The following is a 24,405-nucleotide window of genomic DNA, read 5'->3' as shown; positions in this document are numbered from 1 at the left end:
GTTTGTGATTTTTACTGTTTATTTAGATTTAGATCAGTTCCAGCTATTTAAATTGCATGCTGAAGATGCATTGGTAGGCAGAACGCAAGAGGCTGCTGGGGTGTAGAGTAGCCACGCCGTGTAGCCTCAGCTTCGGCTACTCCACGACCCAGTAGCCTCTTTAGAAAATTTGCTTATTCGGGGAATTAAAATGTAGAAAAGTTCTGGACACAAACGAATTAGCCCTAAAAAGGGCTATACTACTCTACATCACAGGAACCTGCCACCGGATCTACTTAATAGGTAGATCCAAGGTTTCCTTTAAAGTATGAAAACTCTGTTCACCTGCATCTACAGTTCTGAGTTTCATATATTCTCATCATAGAGGCATATATAATTCATTAGTACCAAGAATATTAGGTCCTAAAATACTATTTTCATCAAACATTTATGCTCCTACCTCCCCTGACATCTGCCATTGTGAGAAAGTTTGGATGGGTTATTTCTAATGAGCATAGGCTATTTAAAAATATGACTCCATCATTGTAAATCAAGCTTCTGAATTCTTAAAGGAGATCTCCAACTTTTGTAGAACATTTCCAGACAGCATTATTATTTTCTTTGCTAATTTCCACCTTCATATGTTTTTTTTTTCTCTCCACACAATTGCTATGGTCTAGACATAAGCAGTCTACATTACACACATTCCTTAAAACTAGATATTTGAAAAATTTCCATAATGATATTTTTAAAAGAGAAATCTTCCATTGCATGCATTATACTTATTGGGCCGTTTATTTTAAAACTTCCTGAGAACTCCCACTGGAAGAGGGAATTCCTTAAATTTCTGACTAAAGACTGTTGTGAATATTGTGCAATATCTTGCACCTAGCATAATACACGATTTACACTTTTAAAGTCCGTAAAAGAAATTTAAGAGAAAAAGACAAATCAGAGAAGGCAGGAATTCAATCATTTATACAAATTCAGACAGGTTTTAAATTCTGCCAAAAGCCTGCTACATTTTTTAGCATTCCATTAAATCACTTTGTAATTTGGATCTCAGACCCACATGCATATTTCAAAGGCATTCTGTAATCATAAAACCTCACTAGTTGGCGAGCATTTACTTGAACAGCTCCATACTTTCTGTAGCAGAAGTTTCCTAGTACACTTAACTAAACACTCTTAGCTAAAAAACCTGGGAAAGAATTTTTCAGCATCAGACATAACGTACAGAGTCTAGCCTCTATTTGTGCCAAATTCAAAGGTCATATTATGGAGAAGTAACTTCATAAGCACTGAAACATTGTTTTTAATGATCAAAGTACATTTGTTAAATAGATGTTATTAGAAAAAGTATCTTATAGAAAATTAAACAATTTCAAAATGTGAAAAAGGTTACTGTTATAACAAAAGATGCTGAGGTTTACCAATTTTAGGATTCTGAAAGGACATAGACCATCATTTTAGTGATAGTAGATGTGTCCTAGCAAAAAGTTCGAAGTTCCTCAGGACCTATTTTATCATAACCCAGTCACCTTAGCGCTCGGGGGGAGGTGGAAAGGGGCAGGGCCACACACTACAGGGACGGTGCATTCATTAACATATTAATGCAAATTAGTCCTCACGGAGGTTTAATGTATGCACCCCCCTGTAGTGCTGGGGGCCCCGCCAGGTTCCGCCTCCCCCCCGAGCGCTTAGATAGGTGACAGGGCCACTAGTGCTATGGGGGGTTTGCATATATGGGGGGTTTGCTATGGGGGGTTTGCATATATTAAAATAATAGGCTCCCTGAGGCACTCAGGTGATGTAGACTGAGGGTCCCAGTAATTTGCATTACTTTTATAACTTTTATAATTTCCGCGATTATCATTTCTGTATATGAGGGGCTGTATATGAGGACCAGAATAAATGAGAGAGAGGGTACATGCATATAAATAAATTAGGAGAGCTCTGTTATTGTGATATGTATAAATCCGTTAGGGGTTGCTGTATATATATATATATATATATATATATATATATATATATATACACTCATCGGCCACTTTATTAGGTACACCTGTCCAACTGCTCGTTAACACTTAATTTCTAATCAGCCAATCACATGGCGGCAACTCAGTGCATTTAGGCATGTAGACATGGTCAAGACAATCTCCTGCAGTTCAAACCGAGCATCAGTATGGGGAAGAAAGGTGATTTGAGTGCCTTTGAACGTGGCATGGTTGTTGGTGCCAGAAGGGCTGGTCTGAGTATTTCAGAAACTGCTGATCTACTGGGATTTTCATGCACAACCATCTCTAGGGTTTACAGAGAATGGTCCGAAAAAGAAAAAACATCCAGTGAGCGGCAGTTCTGTGGGCGGAAACGCCTTGTTGATGCCAGAGGTCAGAGGAGAATGGGCAGACTAGTTCGAGCTGATAGAAAGGCAACAGTGACTCAAATCGCCACCCGTTACAACCAAGGTAGGCAGAAGAGCATTTCTGAACGCACAGTACGTCGAACTTTGAGGCAGATGGGCTACAGCAGCAGAAGACCACACCGGGTGCCACTCCTTTCAGCTAAGAACAGGAAACTGAGGCTACAATTTGCACAAGCTCATTGAAATTGGACAGTAGAAGATTGGAGAAACGTTGCCTGGTCTGATGAGTCTCGATTTCTGCTGCGACATTAGGATGGTAGGGTCAGAATTTGGCGTCAACAACATGAAAGCATGGATCCTTTCTGCCTTGTATCAACGGTTCAGGCTGGTGGTGTCATGGTGTGGGGAATATTTTCTTGGCACTCTTTGGGCCCCTTGGTACCAATTGAGAATTGTTGCAACGCCACAGCCTACCTGAGTATTGTTGCTGACCATGTCCATCCCTTTATGACCACAATGTACCCAACATCTGATGGCTACTTTCAGCAGGATAATGCGCCATGTCATAAAGCTGGAATCATCTCAGACTGGTTTCTTGAACACGACAATGAGTTCACTGTACTCAAATGGCCTCCACAGTCACCAGTCAATCCAATAGAGCATATTTGGGATGTGGTGGAACGGGAGATTCGCATCATGGATGTGCAGCCGACAAATCTGCGGCAACTGTGTGATGCCATCATGTCAATATGGACAAAAATCTTTGAGGAATGCTTCCAGCACCTTGTTGAATCTATGCCATGAAGAATTGAGGCAGTTCTGAAGGCAAAAGGGGGTCCAACCCGTTACTAGCATGGTGTACCTAATAAACTGGCCGGTGAGTATATATATATATATATAATTTATATATTTATGTGTTAAATAGGACGAAGCTGTGTATAAAATCATTAGGGGTCAGCGTACAGTGTCGAACTACCCCACTAGAGAACCAAGCCATCCTTCCGTGGGCCAAGACTCTAACATAATACTAAAATCCATAGATATGACAGGTTGGTCCAAGAAACCCCAGTTCAACAATGGCTTCATATAAATTAGTTCATTAGGGGGTGCTAAATGTAGTGGGTACTTTATATAAATCATTCCAAAAGTTGTGAGGAACCAGGGGTAGTGGACCCACTGGACCACCACGGACAGTGACATAAGCCGACATCTGGGAGTGGAGTCTAAGTGGCACTCGGATTTCACCAGAGCCCGCCACAAAGCGGGTTGGACTTGCTGCGGCGTGAATTCAGCTGAATTCTATTAGTTTTGTCCACGGTGGTGGCCAAGGCAAGGTACAGAATCAGAAGGCAGGCAGTCGTGGTCAGGCAGAAGGTCAGGACAGGCAACACAGGATCAGAGTCTGGGATGTAGCAGAAGCCCAGGGCTGGTAGAAAAGGAGCAAAGTTAGGAACAGAGCCATGGTCCCAACGGGAAATCACCATAAAAGCAAGGGACATCAGGCACAAAGATCTGGCAGAGGGCACAAGAAGAGGTCAGGAATTTATCTGGGAAGGCGGTCAGCTAGCACTAATCATTGGTGCACTGGCCCTTTAAATCTTAGATGGAGGCGCCATTGGAGGCCGCAGCGAGGAGACCAGCGCTGGAGCGTGGCAAGGTAAGTGAAATGCTCCGGAGGCACACGGGTGTGCCTGCGACCTAGAACATGGGACACAGGGGCTCCCGTGACAAAAATGCACTCAGTCTTCTTAGATTCGATGCATCTAGTTTTGATAAATTCCTAACACTGTTTTTCCTGTCGACACTTCCCCCACCCCCGTTGACTGATTTCTTCAATATATCGGTTCTCTTATTTTGGAGCTCTTGATCAATCTCCTCACTGCCTCTTTCTCTTTTTACTGTTTACAGCACTCTTATTATCTCCCCCACCCCAGCCCACAGAATCCAGGTGCAGGTTATAGCTGCATTCTATGCCATACAGGAGCTGATGTTCCATTGGGGGTTGGGAGGAGATCAAGACTTGCACATAATGTGCCTCCCACAGTTTTTGGCATTTATGCCAAAAAAAATAATTTTGGTCTAATATGACCGGTGCACCTTATTCCACATGATAGCTCTGTCTTCATAAATTTCTTTTTGAAGACTGCAAATAGGACTGCTTATAGCTTGCTTTCAAAAATGGCTTTCTTCTTGCCACTCTTCCATAAATGTCAGCTTTGTGGAGCACAGATCTTCCCATCCGAGCTGTGGATCGCTCCAGAGTGAGCCTGTGGTACTCCTCTTGCTATTTCTATAATTAGAGCTCTCCTGAGCTGTCAGTTAATATTACCGCCCATGTGTTGGTAGGTTAGTACTTGTGCCATTCTCTTTCCAATTACAGATGATGGATTCCCTGAGCTGTCTATTGTTTCCTTGGGTTTCATTATGCAAGTTGTTCACTAATACTCTCTAATAAACCTCTAAAGCCTTCAGAAAACACATTTAGTTATACAGAGAATGAATTACATACATAAATATTCTATTTAATAAGAATGTGTCTTTAAAAGGCAAGCAGATATATTTAGTGGCATCAAAGGACATGGGGCTGAATATATATAAATATGCATGCTAAACTTATCAGCATTTTAATTAGCAAAAATCTGCAAAACACATATCATTTTAGGCTACCTGCACACCAAGTGCAAAGGTTGTAGAATTTATCCCAGTGCTAATAATGCAGCCATTCAATATCAGAAAACAATTTTGCCGTGGGAGGGGAGCACAGATACTTCTTTGCATTGCAAAGGTTAAATTCTGCACTGGGATATGAAAGAAATAAATCCCATAGACTACACTGATTTTGTATTACACTGCAGATTTTCCACACTGAAAATCTGTGCATGATACACTATGGGGGAGATTTATCAAAATGTTGCTGAGTAGACCAGAGTCTACAGTGCAGCTACAACTAGCACACCTTCTCTTCTATGGGCTCATGTATAAGGTTGTGAATTCCAGCCTGAGCATAAGCTGAGGTACCTAGTTTTAACACAAAAAATGTTGAAAGCTTATTGACTCAAGTATAAGCCTTGGGTGGGAAATGCACTCTTGACAGCTTCCACCTAGTATATATGCCTAGCAAAAAAAAACCCCTCAATGTTCACCTTTCTGATCCCCCCCCTTCCCCACAGGTGATCTTCATTGTTGATGGAAGCCAGTCACTGGTCCTTGCATGCTGGTCGTGCAAACACTATGACGTCAATCACCAGCTGCCATCATAATGCGTGTGCCGCCATTACGCCAGGACCTGTCATCGCCAGCGCACAAAAGGTGAGCATTAAGTTTTATTTTTAGGTTACTTTTTTTTGTTGAGTATTTATGGTAAATACTGGCCATTTTAAAAGGTTCTTTTTTTCAGTTAACTGAAAATTTGGGTGCCATCTTTTATCTGTTCCATTATGAATGCCATACGTGTCAATATTTACTAAAAATATGTAAGTGGGTTTTTATCAAATCTACAAAATATTTTAAGATTTTCCCATAAAGGAAAATTCTCAAATTTCAAACCCTAGTGATGTTTACACAACAAAGATAATTTTTAACCCCCTGGACTCTCTGACCAGACACTTCATGATTCGTCTAATTCTGTGTGCTGACAATGTGGTTAGATTATCTCAACCTTACTATCACAGTCATAACATACACAACACTGCTATATGCCTCCCTCCCCCTCCCCTGGATAAAGATCCAATCTGCCTGTAGCAGATCAGAATATCCTGGGTCGAGTCCAGGGGCAACCAAAATTGTGTACACCAGAACTGATAGAGACAGGTTGGAATTAAATCTGTGAAATGCTGTAATTTTGTAAAACATTGAATTAGAGAATGTGTTATTTTATTATCTTGAGTACATTTAAGAAACGTGTCTTCGGGGGAATGCCCATTTGAGAGATCATGATTGGTATTGAATATCAGTCATATACATTTGAATGAAACTGAACTAGGAATAGGTAATTTGATGAAAGGACATAATGTTCCAAGCCTGTGAAGGGCACATAAGTTGAATATTGTATAATGAATGTCTATCCTAAATATCAGGGATGAATTTTTAAATATCATACCACCCCTTTAACTCTTTCAAGAGTTGTTTAGAAAACATGAACAATATTATTCAGTTTGCACATTTTCTCTCTTGGTTCATTTTCGGTTGCCAATATGTTGTATGGGAAAAGCCTTTCAACCTCTGGCACCTGCAAGCAATGGCCTGCTGTGACTAATCATAAATCTTTCCTCTGGATCTAATGGTTTAACCACTCTTCTGCCAAGGAGTTTCTCTGAAAGTGTACCTCAAGAGACCAAGTATTGTTAACAAAATCCATATGTTCAAATATAAAAGTTAGAAAGAAATACAACACATTTAATAAATACCAATAATCTATATGTTTCACAGGCTTCATAAGTCACTGATTACTAAAACATACCACGGTCCTTATTATCCACACTTACATACACAAATTATTTAATATATGAGATCATTTTCACATGGTACTTTTCTGGTAACTATTTTGCATAGGTATTCGGAATCCAAAATCAGAAAAGGATCAGAAAAATAGAAGATGTACAATTATTTTCATTATATACATTTTCTTTTTAGGATCCACTCCTGGTTTTTCCTTACAAATCCTGGCTTTTCTCCAATACTGATGAAACTGGCTTTAACTGCATTTTTTTTTCTATAATAAAACAAAATCATTAAAATAGAAACTTTAGAAGTATGCCGTTTGGATCTTTTGTTTCACTTCTTGTCTTGGGATAGCAGAATAGCACAGAGTTGTGTCCCCAAAACAGTACTTGTTTCTTTTTGGCTGCAGAAACAAAAGTCTTTCCAGGAGGGATGTCTTTTACTTTGAGAGGGAGCTACAGAAATTATTGGTTCAAGCATGTGCTGGAGATTCGCCACCTGGTCAGTGGGATCAAAGGAATGAAGAAAGCATACACTTCTACTCTACTGTACAAATTGAAGTAGGAAAGTGAAGTGTGCAAAGAAATATGACACTGTCTTGGTGTGCAATTCAGCACTATGCATTATACAGAAAATGTAAGTCCTTATTTTCTATATGACTGGAAATTTAGTACACGAAAGCTCACAATCTGCAATGGAATAATTAATTCTGCATAGAACTTGAAGAAAAAGTGCTTTTTAGTACTTTGATGGTCAACTGAGCCTTGGGTGCCCAATTCTTCATTCGTATAGAGATGAAAATGAATTAATTATTGCAAAAGATTTTCCAGGTCCATTTGTAGACTTTGCCAGAGATAATAAAAGATAATAAAACCTAGGAATGGAGAGAAAAATAGGTAAAATTTTCCAAACTTGGCGTAAAATCTATTCACTCCTTCTGCTGAGACGTTGGCTTAGCATACCAACACACAGACAGAGTAGATGTGGAGGATGGGGTTCATGAAGTACTGGAGCAGCACTTGGGAACTGCAGAGACACAGAGGCATTTACTTTGTATTAAATGCCATCTTCCACTTGTTTCCCTCTTTGATCCAGTTGTAAGCTTTGTGCAGATTATCTTCATCCTATAGTTCCTGTAAAAGATATCAGAATTTATTGGCAAGGGATACTTCTTCTTAACAGTGATTTTGTTTCATCCACGATAATCAACACATGCATAAATAGATCCATCCTTTTTCTTGAAAAAGAAGAAGCATATGATGAAGATTTCTGTAGGAATCCTCTTTTCAAAGTTTCCTTGATGTAATAGGACTAGGATTTAGTTTATGGCAGGAACAAAGAATACACATGACCCTAGTATGTAGGGCAGTTCAAAAAGTCATTTATTAGGCCTACGAGGTGGTAGAGTCTCAGATTCCTTTTTAATTAACATAGTTGACAAGGAAATGTGGGTAAGCTTGGGTAACTGGTCATTAGGAAGCAGAAACATCTGTATCCGGACAGTTGGAAAAGTATTGAGCAGAGGACTGATGATCTCAGCACTTGGCAAGATATATAAGGAGACCTTCGCAGCCGAGGCAACAGGTAACCAAGGCCTGATTGACATCAGAACCATAGTCCAGGACGATGTGTTCAGAAGAGACAGAGTCACAAGGGCAGTGAGGTTACAGGTCTCTTCCATCTAGGGCTATCTTTCCTACTTTCACTAGGAATTGGAATTTTCCTGCCTTGATAGGACAATTGAAAATAATGAAAATAATATACATTGCTACTGTAGAAGAGGTACAATTACCATGTGGTCTATACTGATATTGCTCCTCTGACAGCTTTAGTTGTTATAGTTGCATAGTTTCCTGTGGAAAAAGCTAGCAGGAGCTTTCGGAATGATGAGGTTCAGGGTTGGTGGCCTTTTTCTTAGGAGGACTCCTTAACAAATTTCCAGGAACTCAGATCAATATGAGTGGCCAAGCAAATAAGGTCATCCACAGAGGCTGAAAGCCCCAACTGATAATCTCAAATTTTATGTCTGCCATACTAAACCTTCCCTCAACTTAAGAAGTTCTTCTTTTCCAGGACGTTAAGTCAAGAACGGACTTGGATTGAATATTGACCTCTAGCCATAGTTCCTTGACAGAGATGTAGCCAAGAGGATGTTGCTCAGGAGGCATGGCCGGTTTCCTCAAGACCTCCACAGAAGGTAGCCAGAAATTCCTCAAGATCAGAATGGTGCCCAAGCCCCAAATTTTCAAAACAGGGAAGACACATTAAGAACTACCTGAGCATAGTATAATGTTTACTGGTGCCTCTGTGACTCAAAATGAATTATACACTGGAAGTTAGGTACTGTTGATTGAAATTGAGGAGGCAGAATTGGGGACTGAGTTGGAGGAGTACAAGAGCGTCCAATGTTTCTATGCACCAGGTGGTTTTCAATTTCAAATGATAGGTTAAAATGTTATCATGAACTGCAACATGGCTTGAAGTATGCTTTCAGCTTTATGGACATCAGGATTTTATAATTTTTATCCTTGCTCTAACTTTTAAACACTTAGCATTGAGCTCTGTTCTTAAGACTGAATTGAGAGCATTTACAAAAGAGCTTCTCCTTACACGCCCACCATTAAAATCTCCAAGTGGTATTCTGCGTAAACTTGTGTAAGTGCTGTGATCAAACATGACAGTAGCACCTGAAATGCCCCCCTGGGGCCATTGGCTAGTATGGATTAATTTACTTGACAAAGTTTGCAGTATATTGCAGAAGCAATCAGACCATCTAGAGTTTAAACACCAAAGAACAGTAAATTAAAATGAAGTAAATTCAAAATTAATATAAATAAAATTATGTTTGGTATGTAGAAAAAAAATCATGTTTAGTATTCTTATAGTAATACTACTATAAATTATACTTATTTAAATATGTTTTTAAATTACACTAGGGTATTTGAAGATCCATTGAGGCACTGTCAGAACTCGCAAATTGTTCTGATGGGATTTGGTTTCAGGTTTCTTGCTGGAAAACCACACCCAGAGCTGCCTGTGATTGACAGCTCCATTTCTAATCTTGGGAAAGCTGGGTGTATCTTTGAACTTTTTTTGTATGCAGCTGCGATTTGAGTGATGGACAGCTGAGCCAGTCAGTGCTGGAGGTAGTGTCCATTTCTGCCTTATATTCTTCCCAGCCCTTCATTGGCTGCTGGTTATTCAGTCTAATCTGTGTATCTAGTGCCCTTGCTATTGCGTTTCTTGCTATTCTGTGTTTTGACTTCTGCTTTGCCTACTGACCATTCTATTACTATTCAATTCTGTACATTTGCCGCCATCTTGGTTTTGACCCGTTTTTTTTTACTTCGCTTGTCTGTCTGTATCTGTTGGTTGTCCCTCAGTATTGTTTATCTCCTAGTGTGACCCCACTTTCCTGTCTCAGTCTTGTGTCGGTTTCTGTGTACCAGTGTGAACACTGACCTTTATCTGTATTCTGGTTACCTGTCCGCGCCACTATCCAGCAGCTGTCAGAGAAGGTAAGTCTTCCCTATCACCTTGTAGGATCTCTCTTGTAGGGACCATCAGTTAGGTTCCTGATAATGGGTTCGCCCTTGCCAGGGAAGTTTATCTGCTTTAGGCAGGGCCTAAGCCCACCACCACTTACCTAGTCTGACAGCTAGCGCCAAGCCTGGTTGTGGATGCGCGTTTGCTATACAGGTACTGTCCACATTTATTAAGTTTCTCACAGTGCAAAGTTAGCAGAGTTTATCAAGTGTCTGACTCTGGATAATAAACCTGACGTAAATTAAGACTGTCTAGTCCAGTCTTAAAGGAAACCTACCACTTGAAGTGGCAGGTTTCCGATGGCAATACCGGGCACCAGCTCAGGGTGAGCTGGTGCCGGAGCTTATTTTAGTTAGTGTTTTAAACCGCGGTATCGCGGTTTAAAACACTTTTTAAACTTTATAGCCGGCGCAGGCAGGTACGCACTCGGCGCTTACCATGCGCGCGGCTCTCAATAACTTCCTATGTAGCCGCGCGCACGGTAAGCGCCGAGCGCGTACCTGCCTGCGCCGGCTATAAAGTTTAAAAAGTGTTTTAAACCGCGATACCGCGGTTTAAAACACTAACTAAAATAAGCTCCGGCACCAGCTCACCCTGAGCTGGTGCCCGGTATTGCCATCGGAAACCTGCCACTTCAAGTGGTAGGTTTCCTTTAAATTACAAAAGGATAGAGTTTGGACACATATTCCATATATCCATTGCCATGCAAATAATTTTTGAACCAAATAAAGTTTATTAAGGGTAGTTGAAATGTAGAAGGTGAAGCCAATAATGCCAAGACAGAGTCACAAAGTCCAAAAGTATGTGTTTCATGTTGAATGAAATAACAGCATATTCCAAAAGCACCTACAACCCCAATTACATACATCATAGCAGTCACTTGAAGCCTTTCATGTTGGTATAACAAAACGGAAACAATATAATGCTATAAAGCCAAACCCTAAAACCAACCCAAAGTCATGCATACTGCTGTAGCAGCCAAAGTAGTTGACTAGCTGTCTTTGGAGGGCAGAGCAGTTTTTTTTATAGTAATTATATTGTATTACATAGGGGCAGTATTACAGTAGTTATTAAGGTCTATTAGGAGGGCAGGGGAACCAGCATAGCAAGACTCCACAGGTTCAGTTAAAACATAGTCAAAAATGTAATCTTCATGTTAAAAAACACAAATCAGCAAGAAAAATACATGACTAAGGTATGACTAAGGACTGAGATGTAAAAGTCCGAAACGCGTTACCGCTGCTGTTTTTTGTCTTACATTTTTGTCTTTTTCGTGTCCATGTATTTTTCTTGCTGATATGTGTTTTTTAACATGAAGACTAAATGTTTGACTATGTTTTAACTGAACCTGTGGAGTCTTGCTATGCTGGTTCCCCAGCCCTCCTAATAGACCTTCATTTCAAGCGCTCAAGGGGTTACCGTGCACCCGGTCTTACAGGACGACTACATCAGACCTTCACTACTTTCCGAGGTGAGCTGTTACTAATCTTTCTCTTCGTTTTTACATTACAGTAGTTATATTCTTGTACATGGGGACAGTATATAATAATTATATTTTAGTACAAAGTGCAGTATTAGGCTGCAGGTGGAGGGGTGACACCTCCACTCTCCATTGCAATGTGATATGGGCCATATCGCAGGGAAAGATAGGACATGTCCTATCTTTTTCCCACATATGGGGCAGTATAGTGCCGCATTGCAGTCTATGGGGGGGGGGGGGGCGCATGTATGGCCGCAAGCTTATAGTACTTATATTTTTGTACATAGGGGGCAATATTACAGTAGTAATATTCTTATACATAGGAGAAGTATTATAGGGTTATAAGGTTATTATAGAGCAAAGAGCAAAAGAGCAAAGAAAAAAGTTGATCCTTGGCACCAGTGGGAGTAAAAATTTTCTTTAGTTTATTCTTACGCAATTCAAAACAACATAGAAAAACACACGATGTGCACATAGCTAAAAGAGGTGATGCGCTTCGGACACTAACAATTCGGTCCATATTCATACCTTGAATACAATAGCAAGGACGCCAGAATATAAAGCCATCAGACTGTGCCACCCACATGTTATGTGACCACAGCATAAACCACATGATCAAAATTAACAACACCATCTTGTTCTTTAAAAGGTTTAGATGCACCTGTAATGCACTTCGAACTAGAAATATTCTTAGAATTTGTCCCAGTAATGTGTTCTGAAATTCTGTCTTTTAATTTACAAGCAGTATCCCCTACATATTGAAAGCCACATGTAACATACTCTATAACGTACACAATGCAGACACGCAGACTCATAGTTCATGTGTCTTGTGATGTAAAATGTCTTGTTGTTAGCCCTTGTTAGTTTTTACCATGTCCTTGCATATATTACCATCTTTTTCCACACAGCAAAAACTCCCCTTATACATGCCAGCCAAGTGGGAGTAATAAACATGAAATCCCCTCACCGAGTATTTCTTTTAAGATGTTATTATGTTGTAAGATGGAAAGATATTTCTTTATGATGCCTACTACTTGGTGGTAGTTAGTACTGTATCTAGTGGTGAATACTGGTCTTTTAGAAAAAGTAGATGATTTAACTGATTTGTCACTGAGATAATTCAAACGTGGTTTAGAATCTACAATTCTATGGGCTCTGTTGCACAAAGCTTGATCCTTTGGACCAAACGGGCTGACAGAACACGACATTCTGAAAGAAACATTTCAGGAGCGGAAGACGCACATTTACTGCATATAAATTCCCCAGTGGTTAAAAACCTAATGGTATGTTGTGGATGGCAACTTCCTGCTTAAAGTAAAGTGTTGCCACTATATGCATCCAAGAAAGAAATGGAAAAGTCATGATGTTCATAGGTGAAAGTTAAATTGAAATCATTATTATTAATGAGGAGATAATTATTAATGTAGGAGGTAAAACCGACTACTACTAAAATCAATAACCACACGCCTCAAACTATGGTGGGATTTAGTGACATTACAAAATTATCTAGACAAGAAAATTATTTCATGAGCCTGAGGATCAGAAAATTTCCCACAGCAGACTACTATGACGAATTTGCTAACTGTTGAAATCAAATCCTTATGGACTGTTCGTTGCAGCTTATGTCTCTTATTGTCCAACAGCAGATACAATAAAACATTGATACACTAACGTCTCAAATCAAACAAAAAAACTCACAAGTCTCCTTTGATAACACTCTCAAAAGATTGCAAGAGAATCTGGACAATCAAGAAATGCAAATACTAGAAACTAACTAACTAACTAACATCTTAACATTAGTGGGAATTGTAGGGGGGCATAGGACTAGGGTGCAAAAATCAGATTTGGAGAATTTGTATGGGGAATCGTTTCAACCGTGCAGCTGCACTGAACAGGGTAATGATCTGTCTCCTCATACAGTGTCACAACGTTTAAGAGCATTTGGACTAAAAGCCCACTCTGCAGTGTCCATACCTTTTAGTAACAGAACAAATCAAAAATCGACACTCACCTTTGCTGACAAGCATGTTGTGTGGCCACAGATTATTTTAGTAATGAAAGCAAGTTTAATTTATCACATGGGAAAAATTATGTTAACAAACTGATGAAAGAGTGCACCCAAAGTGTCAGTAAAAGGTGGTTTCATGGTTTGGGAAATGTTTTCTGCAGCAGGAGTTTGACATCTCATATAGGTACATGCAGATTGCGTGCAAGTGTGTATAAGTCTGTGTATCTTTAACAACATGTGATTTCTACATTGCGTTCTTCCCTCAATCAGCCAACAATTTTCATACAGGACAATGCGCTTTGTCACACAGCTAAACGGGTAACGCAGTTCCTTGACACAGAAAACATTGAAACAATGAAATGGCAAGCCCAGATTCCTGATCTACATCTAATAGAAGACCTTGGAAAATCCTTGCTGACAAAGTTATGTCCAAGAAACCCATAAGAGTCACAGAACTGAAGAGACTGGAAGAAGAGTGGACCAAAATGAGCAGTGTGATAGAATATTGATGACCTGTGGCTGCAGATGTGCTGAAGCTATTCAGAGTAAAGGCCTGTACACTTCCTACTGACTGGTGACTGTTGTAACGTTCAGAAAATAGTTATATGACAGTGAGAGGTCTACTCATGCAATCAGCCTCTAGGCTCCAAAAGTAGAGTACCCTACTGTTAGAAGAAAAAGAGGCTATAAGAAATGTGCCGACATAGATCTCAAAAACCAGTTAGAAAAGGCTAGGACTGAACTTAACCTATGCTTGACCTCATTAGCTAAATGAGGCATTGTGGAGGCATATGGACAATATCGGTTCTTCTCTCAGAGTGATAAAACTAGCTCTTAGGCTTACCTTAACTATTCTCTATTCCTGAACTCCATATTCCTGATGGTGGACTCGCTTAACAAAGTAATGTTCTAGAATTTTTTTCAAATTTATATAAGGAACTATATGGTTCTTCGCAATTTGCTTTCCAGTGTATAATACAGCCTGTATTAGGGGGAATTACAAACTCTTGTCACTGATACCGCTGATGTTATGTTAAGACTTGAACAGTTATAATGTAGAAGCTAACACTACAGCCTCCTGACTTTATATGCAAAACTACTACTAGTAAGAAGGGTTAAAAATAACACTGTCCTCCCAGTAGGCAAAGATGGTACTGGGTCCAGCTGCCCATCAGCTGCAGAGGCATCAGGGGACTTATGTCAGACAGCAGAGAAGCAATTACATTCAAAATAGCACATGTCTACATGATTTATCCATACTAATTAATGCTACCAATATGATATAAGCCTACTACAACATATTAAAAAGATATATTATCTACATATTACAAGAAATGAAAGGGTTGCTTTACGAATTACTCTGAAAACACACCACCTTACCATATTTATCTCCATCTTCACCTTTAGCACTTATTCTTCTTCCAAGAACTTGAACATGTTTCCCACTTGTTCTACTATAGAGCTGGTAAAGCCTAAGCTGTTTCCTGCTCACGTCATCCCTCCCTTTTGTTTGATTTTCCACATGAATGCGAAAGTCCACATTTTCCTCAGCAGCAATCATCTGAAAAAAATATAAATAGAAATGAATAATATTTAAGAATGGAACATTTTTGGTTCCATATGATACATAAAGCTCTATGAGCGTGGCCACTATTATGCAATGTCATTAAGGCCACATGCACATATGCTGTGGTCCCTTGTTTGTACCTGTCCTGCATCTGCATGGAACTCAAGCATGCATAGGACCTGTTTCATAATTTGTGGCCTGGGCAGTCAGCTCATGTACGGGCACATGGAATCCATGGCCGCAGGCATGAAGCCGTTGAAGTAAACAGGGATGTATGTTGGCCGCTGAAACAAACACTAGCACATGTTCCCATGATACTTTGGTGTGCATGTGGCCTAGCTGTGTACTATAAAGGTTTAAGAGAACCTTGCCATAACAACTGGAAGCCTAATCAAAGGTTCTTCTTTCTGTCATTTAGGAACCCCTAAGACACCTTGCTAGGTGCTTGAACATTAGGGATCCTTAAAAAAAAAAACAATAATATAAAGGGCAGCAATTTGTTTTATTTCAGAAATGAATAGATCAGGTGACAAAAGTAAACTTTGCAATATACTTAAAAAAATCCTTCAATGTATTTGAATGCCTTCGTAGGTTTATCGGCTACGGAGGCCAATGATTTACTCTTTTTTTATCTAACAGCAGAAAAAAAGGTGGGAGTCTCAGTATAGAAAAAAATTAATTGAGGGGGGCCCTGTATTTTAATTAAATGTGGGGCCAGTATATAAAGTAAGGGGTGGGGCAGTATATAAAATAGTTAACAGGGGAGAGCAGTATATAAAATTCATTGGGGGAGGCCCCAGTATATATAATATAGGAGGTTGCCAATATATTAACCTCTTAACCCTCAATGTCATACTAGTACAGCATGGAACTGATAAGCATGTATGCATAGGGCTTACAGGCTGAGCTCTTGTCATACAGATGTGGGGTTTGCTGAATATTGTAACTAACACCGCGATCGCAGCCAGCGAGGATGCCCCCATCTTTGTTTTGATCGTTGCTCCCCAAGACGCCATTGGGAAACAACGATCCGTCATCCCCTTTACAAGACCCAAGGCTGTTTCATTCCTTCTGATCTATCACAATGTACGATTTGCACATTGTAATACATGATCAGTAAAATCCCCAAATACAGACGGACACCCACTTAAGAACACATGACTTACAGATGAACCCTGGTTACAGACAGACCTCTCTGCCAACTGTGACCTCTGAGGAAGCTCTCAGGATGCTTTGCTTTAGTCCCAAGCTGCAAAGATCACCTGTACGGTGTCTGTAATGAAGTTTTATTGATAATCCTTGTTCCAATGACAGCAAAAAATGTTGCAAATCTTATTGACACAGAGACAATTTTTTTTTCTTGTACGTAACCTGGGCACCACCTGTACTGCCATACTATAATATGGCAGTGTATAATAGGATAAAGCAGGCAACCTAGGGTTAAAGTAACCTATAAAGTATAAAAATAGTAAAAAAAAAAGAAAATGTAAAAAATTGAGAAAGATTCATAAAACCTTAAAAATTTAAATCAACCCTTTTCCTTAGAACTGATATAAAAATAAATAAACAAGTAAAATCATAAACATGTAAGGTATCGCCGTGTCCCAAAATGTCCAATCTATTAAAATATAATAACGGTAATTCCTGGTGTTGAAAAAAGCGCTTAAATGTCTGAAATGCCACTTTTTCGGTTTTCATTTTTAAAAATGTATTAAAACACATTAAAACCATCATTCTTGATGCATCTGGAGGGCGGTGTGGCCACCAGTCAAAACTATGCCAGGTCCGACCTGGTGTAGTTTTGCGTAAAAAGCCAGCAAACGAAAGTTCAGTTAGCTGTTTTTTCAAAAGAACACAGGCACGGGGGCCTCCACTAGCTGCTACGACCCCTCCATGCAAGAATACACTGTGCCAGAATTTGCGATGATTGCACTGCTTCTAAAAAAGCCCCCAGAAAACTGGCATAGGAGTGGTGATAAATCCCCCATAATGTGTATGTGAGGGAGGGGGTTTCTAAGAAGACTCCTATGGGAGATATTGACATTAAATGCCGTTTCTGTAGGAATTTGGAAACTTAAAGCCATTGATGCTTCAGTGGGGGATTCTGGGAAATAAGCAAATACATTTTACAGGATAGAAAACATTGCCGCTTGGCTACCTTATAATTTGATGTTATTAAAAAAAATCAGGTGTTTCATAGATATATTTAAAACCTGTCTGCATCAGTTCTTCTAATGTATAATTTGGTTTCCTATGGATATGACCATAAACTCATCCTGACTATGGTCTAGTGGGTCTTCATGTCAGGTTGGATTCCCTAACATGAACACGCATCTCCTGTGTATGATGTGCCGTTACATCAGCTGTGCGGTGTCTCCCTGCAGTGTCCAAGCACCATCACATAATGCTCTGCCCCGTACTGACCATCCCCCTGACAGGGCTTTGCCATGCACTGCCTTCCTCTCCAAAAGAGTTTCCCTGCACGATCTGCCCCGCACTTCTTCCTCCTCCGACTCCGCTCGTACATGAGCGTACATGTACTATGAGCGTGTCAGTGCCCCTCTATCTCCATTGTAGGGGATGAGTTTTGCTGGGGCGGGGGCGGTTGGGTGGTCGCTTGTGGGGGCATTTGATTTTTGGGGAGGGAGATTAAGGGGTATTTTGGTGGATGAAGGGGGTCCTGGAAAGCAGTACCCTGGGATGGTGGTAGAAGGTGCTGTTTGGAGGGGAGAAGTTTTGCTAGCAAGTCCATGTACACTTAACTATGAAAGTCCTTGTGTTTTGGCGGGTGGGATTTGCATTTGAGGTGTTAGGGGATGCAGTTCTGCTTGGAGGGGGATGTATTTAGTAAGCCTAGTGTTAAGGTAAGGCCCCATGGTATGCAGGGACAGCTAGGGTTAGTGGTTAGGATTAGTGACATTGGAGCAGGGCTAGGGTTAGTGACATTGGCTGAGCAGGCATATATGGGACATAAGAGTGGAGTGTGTGGCTAGATGTGATATTACAGTGGTGTGTGTGTGTGTTACATGTGACATAGCAGAGTGTGTGCAATTGGTTATGTTATATTTCTTTTATCTATCTAACATATATCTATCACACTAGTGACCTTATACCCATGTCATATCTTTTTCTATATGTCTGATATTAATAAAAGTATAAAACGAAATGAAAGTGTAGCTAAACCCTGTACCATGATAATCTAAGAAATGCCAGCACACAGTAGCAGGAAGTTCACGTGCAGGAGCACTACAGACAGATGACTCAGGAAGTGTATGCTCTGCACCATGTGACTGCTTATCTAGTCCACGCCCACACAGCGGAATCTTACACTGAGTTAGCTGTTTTGGAGATAGGAGCAAAAGTAGCAAAAACTAAGTAAAATTGAAAAGTAAGTGGTTAAAAGTTATTTTTATCATGTTAGGATCTTTAGGGGATGAGGATTTGAGAACTTTCTTTCGTGGGCACACCCCTTTAAGAATAACTTTTTCAGAAAGCCTTATCTGATAAGGATCTGATAACAGGGGCCAGTACTGACTGCCATTACTGATAATAATTATGTCACAGATTTTCCCTGCTCCCTTTCTGTATAGAGCACACATAGTAAATAACCTCAATGAGTTGACTTTCTATGGCAATGAGTCATATTACTATAAGGTGCATTTACACAAAGGTGAGGGGGACTTATGTATGGCCACAAGATTGCGGCCGTACATAAGTCCCCCATAGACGGCATTGGCCACAGGGAGCGATATGGTGCCACAACCTGTGAGGTACTGTACTGCTCCATACACGGGGAAAAGATATGACCATGCGCTCTACCACTTCAGGCGCACACATGGTCGCGCGCATGGTGCGCTGAGCGTGGACCCCGGTGCGGGGAAGCTAGTTCCGATATAAACATTAATAAAGTGATTAAATGCTTTGAAACTGTTTAAAAACATAACGAAGATGAGCAGGTGCACGGCATGTCCTGCTTATAAGCCCTATCCAAAGTGGTAGGTTTCCTTTAACCAGACTTTTTTTTTGGTGTATATGGCTTGCCATATGGATTTGTCAGAATTTAAATTTTTTCCAGAATCTTTTTGTATATTGTCCTATCTATAAGGACCTCTTAAAATCATCAGTACATTATAAAGGGATATGATTTACAGCACAATACTTTGGAATACCGTATTTGCTGTCAAAGGTACATAATAAAACCTAGATACTGGATCAAACACTAACATTACGATCTCATATTGTAACTGACTGGACCCCGATATTCAGATCCCAGATCCCTGATACAGAATCCAATAAGCCAGACAAGGCCCCATATTTCAGATTCCATGTGTCAAAATGTAGACCCACATGTCAATATTCAAATAGATAACAGACCCCTTAAATTACCTCTCCTCGCTCGCTGCTCTTCTTCTGCAGGCCATACTTTTTTTCGGCTCCAAGCGCTGTTGCACATGATGCTGTGTGTGCTGCTGTACATGATGTCCTAACACGAGAGAGGAGCCGGGTCTGCAGAGGAAGCCCGGACAAGCAAAAAATTAATATTTCTAACTAATAAACAAATCCAGTAGGTAATGGTTACTTTGAAAAACCCTAAGCACAGTCAATAGAAAATGGAACCTTGCACAGCAGAATACTGCACCAAGTAGAGGTAATAGTCGACACACTCAAAACGAGCAAATCAAGAATCAGAGAAAAAAGTAGTGTGTCACTGACATGATTTGATTCAAAAAACATAACAAATTTTATTAATATTCAACACTGAACACAAACATGCATATAAAATCAATTAAAACTGTACCAAAGTACATACAATTGTCTACCATGTAATGCACTATGGTCAGTGTAAAAACAAGACACCTCCTGAATGGGTGGTATCCACCCAAAACCACCTCTAAACAATGAAAAGATCCCTGAGGAAGTCTCCAGTTGGAGACGTAACGCGTGGGGAGCCCTCCACCTCCTGATCATTCCACCACCCCGCCTGCATGCTGCTATTTCTCTGGTTTGTTTGCCAGGTCACTTGTCATATGTACTAGGGTTTGCCTCCATTACCTTTATCGACTTTTTACCATGTTTACATTGTAGGCATTAATTCACTTAACCCTTACTTCCATGGCAGCTTGACAGATGCACTTGCACTTTATATGTGTCTTTTCATTGTTTAGGGGTGGTTTTGGGTGGATACCACCCATTCAGGAGGTGTCTTGTTTTTGCACCGACCATAGTGCATTACATGGTAGACAATTGTATGTACTTTGGTGCAGTTTTAATTGATTTTATATGCATGTTTGTGTTCAGTGTTGAATATTAATAAAATTTGTTATGTTTTTTTAATCAAATCATGTCAGGGACACACTACTTTTTTCTCTGAGTCTTGATTTGAAAAACCCTAAGTTATTAGGACTGTGTTTTAGATAAACATTAGCAGAAACTGCCCTTAAAATACATAAGCAATTCAATAAAACATGTACTGTTGCAGCCATGGTAGGTCCTTGATGAAAATCTGTCTTTAAAGCTTTAAAAACCCTGTGTTTAAAGCTTCCTGCTCATTAAGGGATGCAATCAATGGTCCTATGGTGTGTAAAATCCGCTCATACAGTAGAAGAGTACTGCTATAGCATACCTTAAAGGGGTTGTCCACTTTAAGCACATTCCAGCAAATAATTGAGGTTTGTGTAATGAAAAGTTATAAAACTTTCCATTACACCTTCTGTATTAGTTCTTCACGGTTTCCAAGATTTCTGCTTATTCTCTGTTTGCTCTCATGCAACAGGAAGCTTAATTGTTTACTTCCTGTAGATAAACACTGGTCCATGGTCATGTGATCTCACACAGTGTAACCAAAGCTGTGTGATGCTAAGCCATACACCTGTGTGATATCACATGACCATGGACCACTGTTTATCTACAAGAAGTAAACACAGAAGCTTCTTACAGAAAGACAGCAAGCTGAGATCTAGTGAGGAATAGCTACATAAAGTATATTAAAAACTTAAATAACTTTTCTTTAACATACAATAAATGTATTTATTTGCTGTAATGAGCTTAAAGTGGACAACCCCATTAAGGGACAAGGGTGTATTTTTATATGTGTGGTGAATAATCCCCAAACATAACAGCTACTCAGTCAATAAATTATGATCAGATATGTCTTGCACATCCGGAAGATAATGCAATCAATTTTAATTCCTGATTAATCTTCTTTAAGGCCCAAAACTGTTGCAAACTTAGAAGGTTAATTTTGATATAAACCCTGTTTATTTTTATAGTTTAAATTGTCACATATAAGCATAAAAAATACATATTTACACACATTTGAGCCCAAACCAATATGACCATAAATATGGTAGACCAAAACATACATTTTGTACAGAAGTCTAAGGCGTAGATCCAGTAATGTTATGTTCAAGCATCTACCCCCCTTAAAGGAAATCATGAGATTTCTTGATAGTTAATAAAGCTGCTGATTGTTGCAAAATCTTGCGGCACCACAGATTATTAGAGTGGGGAGTGTTTAGGGATCAGGGAGGTGGGCAAGAAGTGCTCCTGGGAGGGTTTAACCCCTTAACGACTTGGCCTTTTTTAGTATTTTCACTTCCATTTTTCACTCACCACCTTCAAAAATCTATTACTTTTTTATTTTTCCACATAAAGAGCTGTGTTATGCCTTATTTTCTTCGTAACAAATTGCACTTCGTAGTGACGATATTTAATATTCCATGCCGTGTACTGGGAAGCGGGAAAAAAATTCCAAATGCAGTGAAAATGGTGAAAAAACACATTTGCGACGTTTTCATGTGGGCTTGGATTTTACAGCTTTCACTGTGCGACCCGAAGTTGTCATGGCAATGGATTGCCGCTCCCTGTGATCTCATCGGGGAGCGACGATCCGCGGCAAGATAGTGGCGCCCATGTGCCACCATCTTTTTGACGCCGCCGGCAGCATTGCCGGTGGCGATCGGCGTGAAAGCACCCGCAATCGGTGCTGTCATTGTTAACAGGGAATCTCACAGAAGATTTCTTTTAACCCCTTCAGGACATATTTGTATGTTCAGTCCTTTTTTTAAAAAAAATTGACTAGTGTCTCTTCCTGTGGTAATAATTTTTCAACACTTTAACATATCCCTGTGATTTTGACCCTGTGCTGGTGTGTCCATGCTTTGTTGTTAATACATGGACCTCTCTCTTGCTCTTGTCCTTGTACTTAACACACTACAGAGTTAATGCATAGTGCCCTTCCTCCTTCTAGCTGAAGTTTTGTTGCTGTTAAGGCCATTGCCTGTTCCACTAAAGAACTTGTTATTCTTCACCAACGTGCCTCTAAATGATTCCTGGATCCGGCGCCCCCATTCTCCATCACCAGGCATCCCTATCTACCCACAAGGGTTGGCCCAAGGAGAAACCTACTTTGTCAACCTCTCCCTCCATTTTATTGCACACACCACCTGCTGGAGACCTGCCAGGCTGTGGACGAAGTCTCTGCTCTCTCTTTGTGTCTGGTTTTCTTCAGCTACTGAAAAAGCCCTGGTGGGGCATATTGTAGATGCATGCAAGATAGCAGATGCATTTAGGTCATACTACTCCGGCCTGTATAATCTATAATCTACACCAAGCCTGGAGCAAACCCATCATTCAATTGCTAAACTTTTAGATATCCTCACCCTCTCCTCTTTGATGGAGTCAGAGAAGGCTTCTCTCCTACTTCCATTCACAGATGAAGAACTAGAGACTATTCCCTCCAGGAAAGGCCTGCTGCCTACTAATCGCATATTGCAAAAAGTTTGCAGATTGTCTTTTGCCACACTTCACATCTGTGTGCAACAAGATTTTATAGGAAGAGGCTTGGCATCCACATGCTCTGGTAGCCAACATCTCCTTTATACCTAAAGAAGGCAAGTAACTTACCAGATGCGGAAACTACCACCCAATCTCTCTGTTGAACGCAGTCGTGAAGTGGTGGGAATAAAGGCTTTAGTGAATAGATTGAATGACCTTCTGCCCAAACTTATATCTCCTGAACCAAAAGGGTTTGTTAAAGGCCGTCAGGGAAGAGACAACACAAGCATATTAGTCTATTAGTCATATGCCTCATAGAGCATGGTAGGTCCTCTTCTTTCCAATGGCCCTTGGTTTCTTTAAATATTTAGGTATACAGCTTGAATTGCACTTCTGGTAGGTTTCCATACCATTTGTTTTGTGGGGAGGAAGAACCTATTGAAAACGTACGTACTACCTTAATTCACATATCTTTTACAAACGGCCCCCATAGAGTTGACTAGGTCTTACCTACTTCAAGTCTGCCATCTTCCTCACTTGTCTTGTCCTTTAAAAACTCCAGATTGCACTATATGCAGCAAAACAGAGCTAAACAGAGACAAGGTCTAGGGCTGCCGGATCTCACTACTATATACTGGGCTACTCAACTACATAGGTGGTTAGACTTGCAAGACACAAGTTCAACTTATCTGGGCACCCAGTTAGAACGCACCCTTACTACCTTCTTGGAACGTTGGGGTACACCACACTTGCTTCAAATAATAGTCGCTGGTTGGCACCTGAACTGTAAATTTACAGAGCTAATAAAAACTCCTTCCAAAAGTTTCAGGAGACATGTCTGCCTCATTATTACCCTCTCTGGTAGACCCACATCTACTCCCAGAGCTTTCTTGCTGGGATAATCTCAAGCGTAAGAAAGTCAGGGATATTGTGGCAGACACAGGAGACACACAACCCCTGGGGCAAAGGCTGTTAGAGGAATGCGCCCCACTAAATCTTTTGCAAAGGAATAGAGCGGAATTGATTAGCAATAATATACTTAAAATGTTACCTGAGCAGTTTGAATCCATGTGGCTACTAGACTTTACTGCTATACCCAACAGGATCAAGGGGCTCTGCACCAAGATTGTTTCTAAGCTTTTGGGACTACAAACAAACGGGGCCCCCGCATATTTAGATAAATGGCAACTGGATTTAAATATCACCCTCTCATCAAAGGAGATTAACCATATTCTTCAAAATGC

General features: G+C 40.2%; 1 protein-coding gene across 1 annotated transcript in view; it reads right to left on the bottom strand.

Moving 5' to 3' along the window:
• The window catches only part of FGF18 (fibroblast growth factor 18), a 171,516-nt gene that overhangs the window by 47,561 nt on the left and 99,550 nt on the right, over window positions 1-24,405 (bottom strand). Inside the window, exons 3-4 of the mRNA XM_072145775.1 lie at window positions 19,772-19,891; window positions 15,199-15,379 (exon numbers count right to left, since the gene is read on the bottom strand). Coding sequence (XP_072001876.1) covers window positions 15,199-15,379; window positions 19,772-19,891 — 301 coding nt within the window. The remainder of the gene's footprint in view (window positions 1-15,198; window positions 15,380-19,771; window positions 19,892-24,405) is intronic.

Source organism: Engystomops pustulosus, chromosome 4, assembly GCF_040894005.1.
Source record: "Engystomops pustulosus chromosome 4, aEngPut4.maternal, whole genome shotgun sequence".
NCBI classification, from domain to species: Eukaryota; Metazoa; Chordata; class Amphibia; order Anura; family Leptodactylidae; genus Engystomops; species Engystomops pustulosus.
The sequence above is the reverse complement of the archived record's forward strand: the minus strand, read 5'-3'. Positions and strand labels throughout refer to the sequence as shown.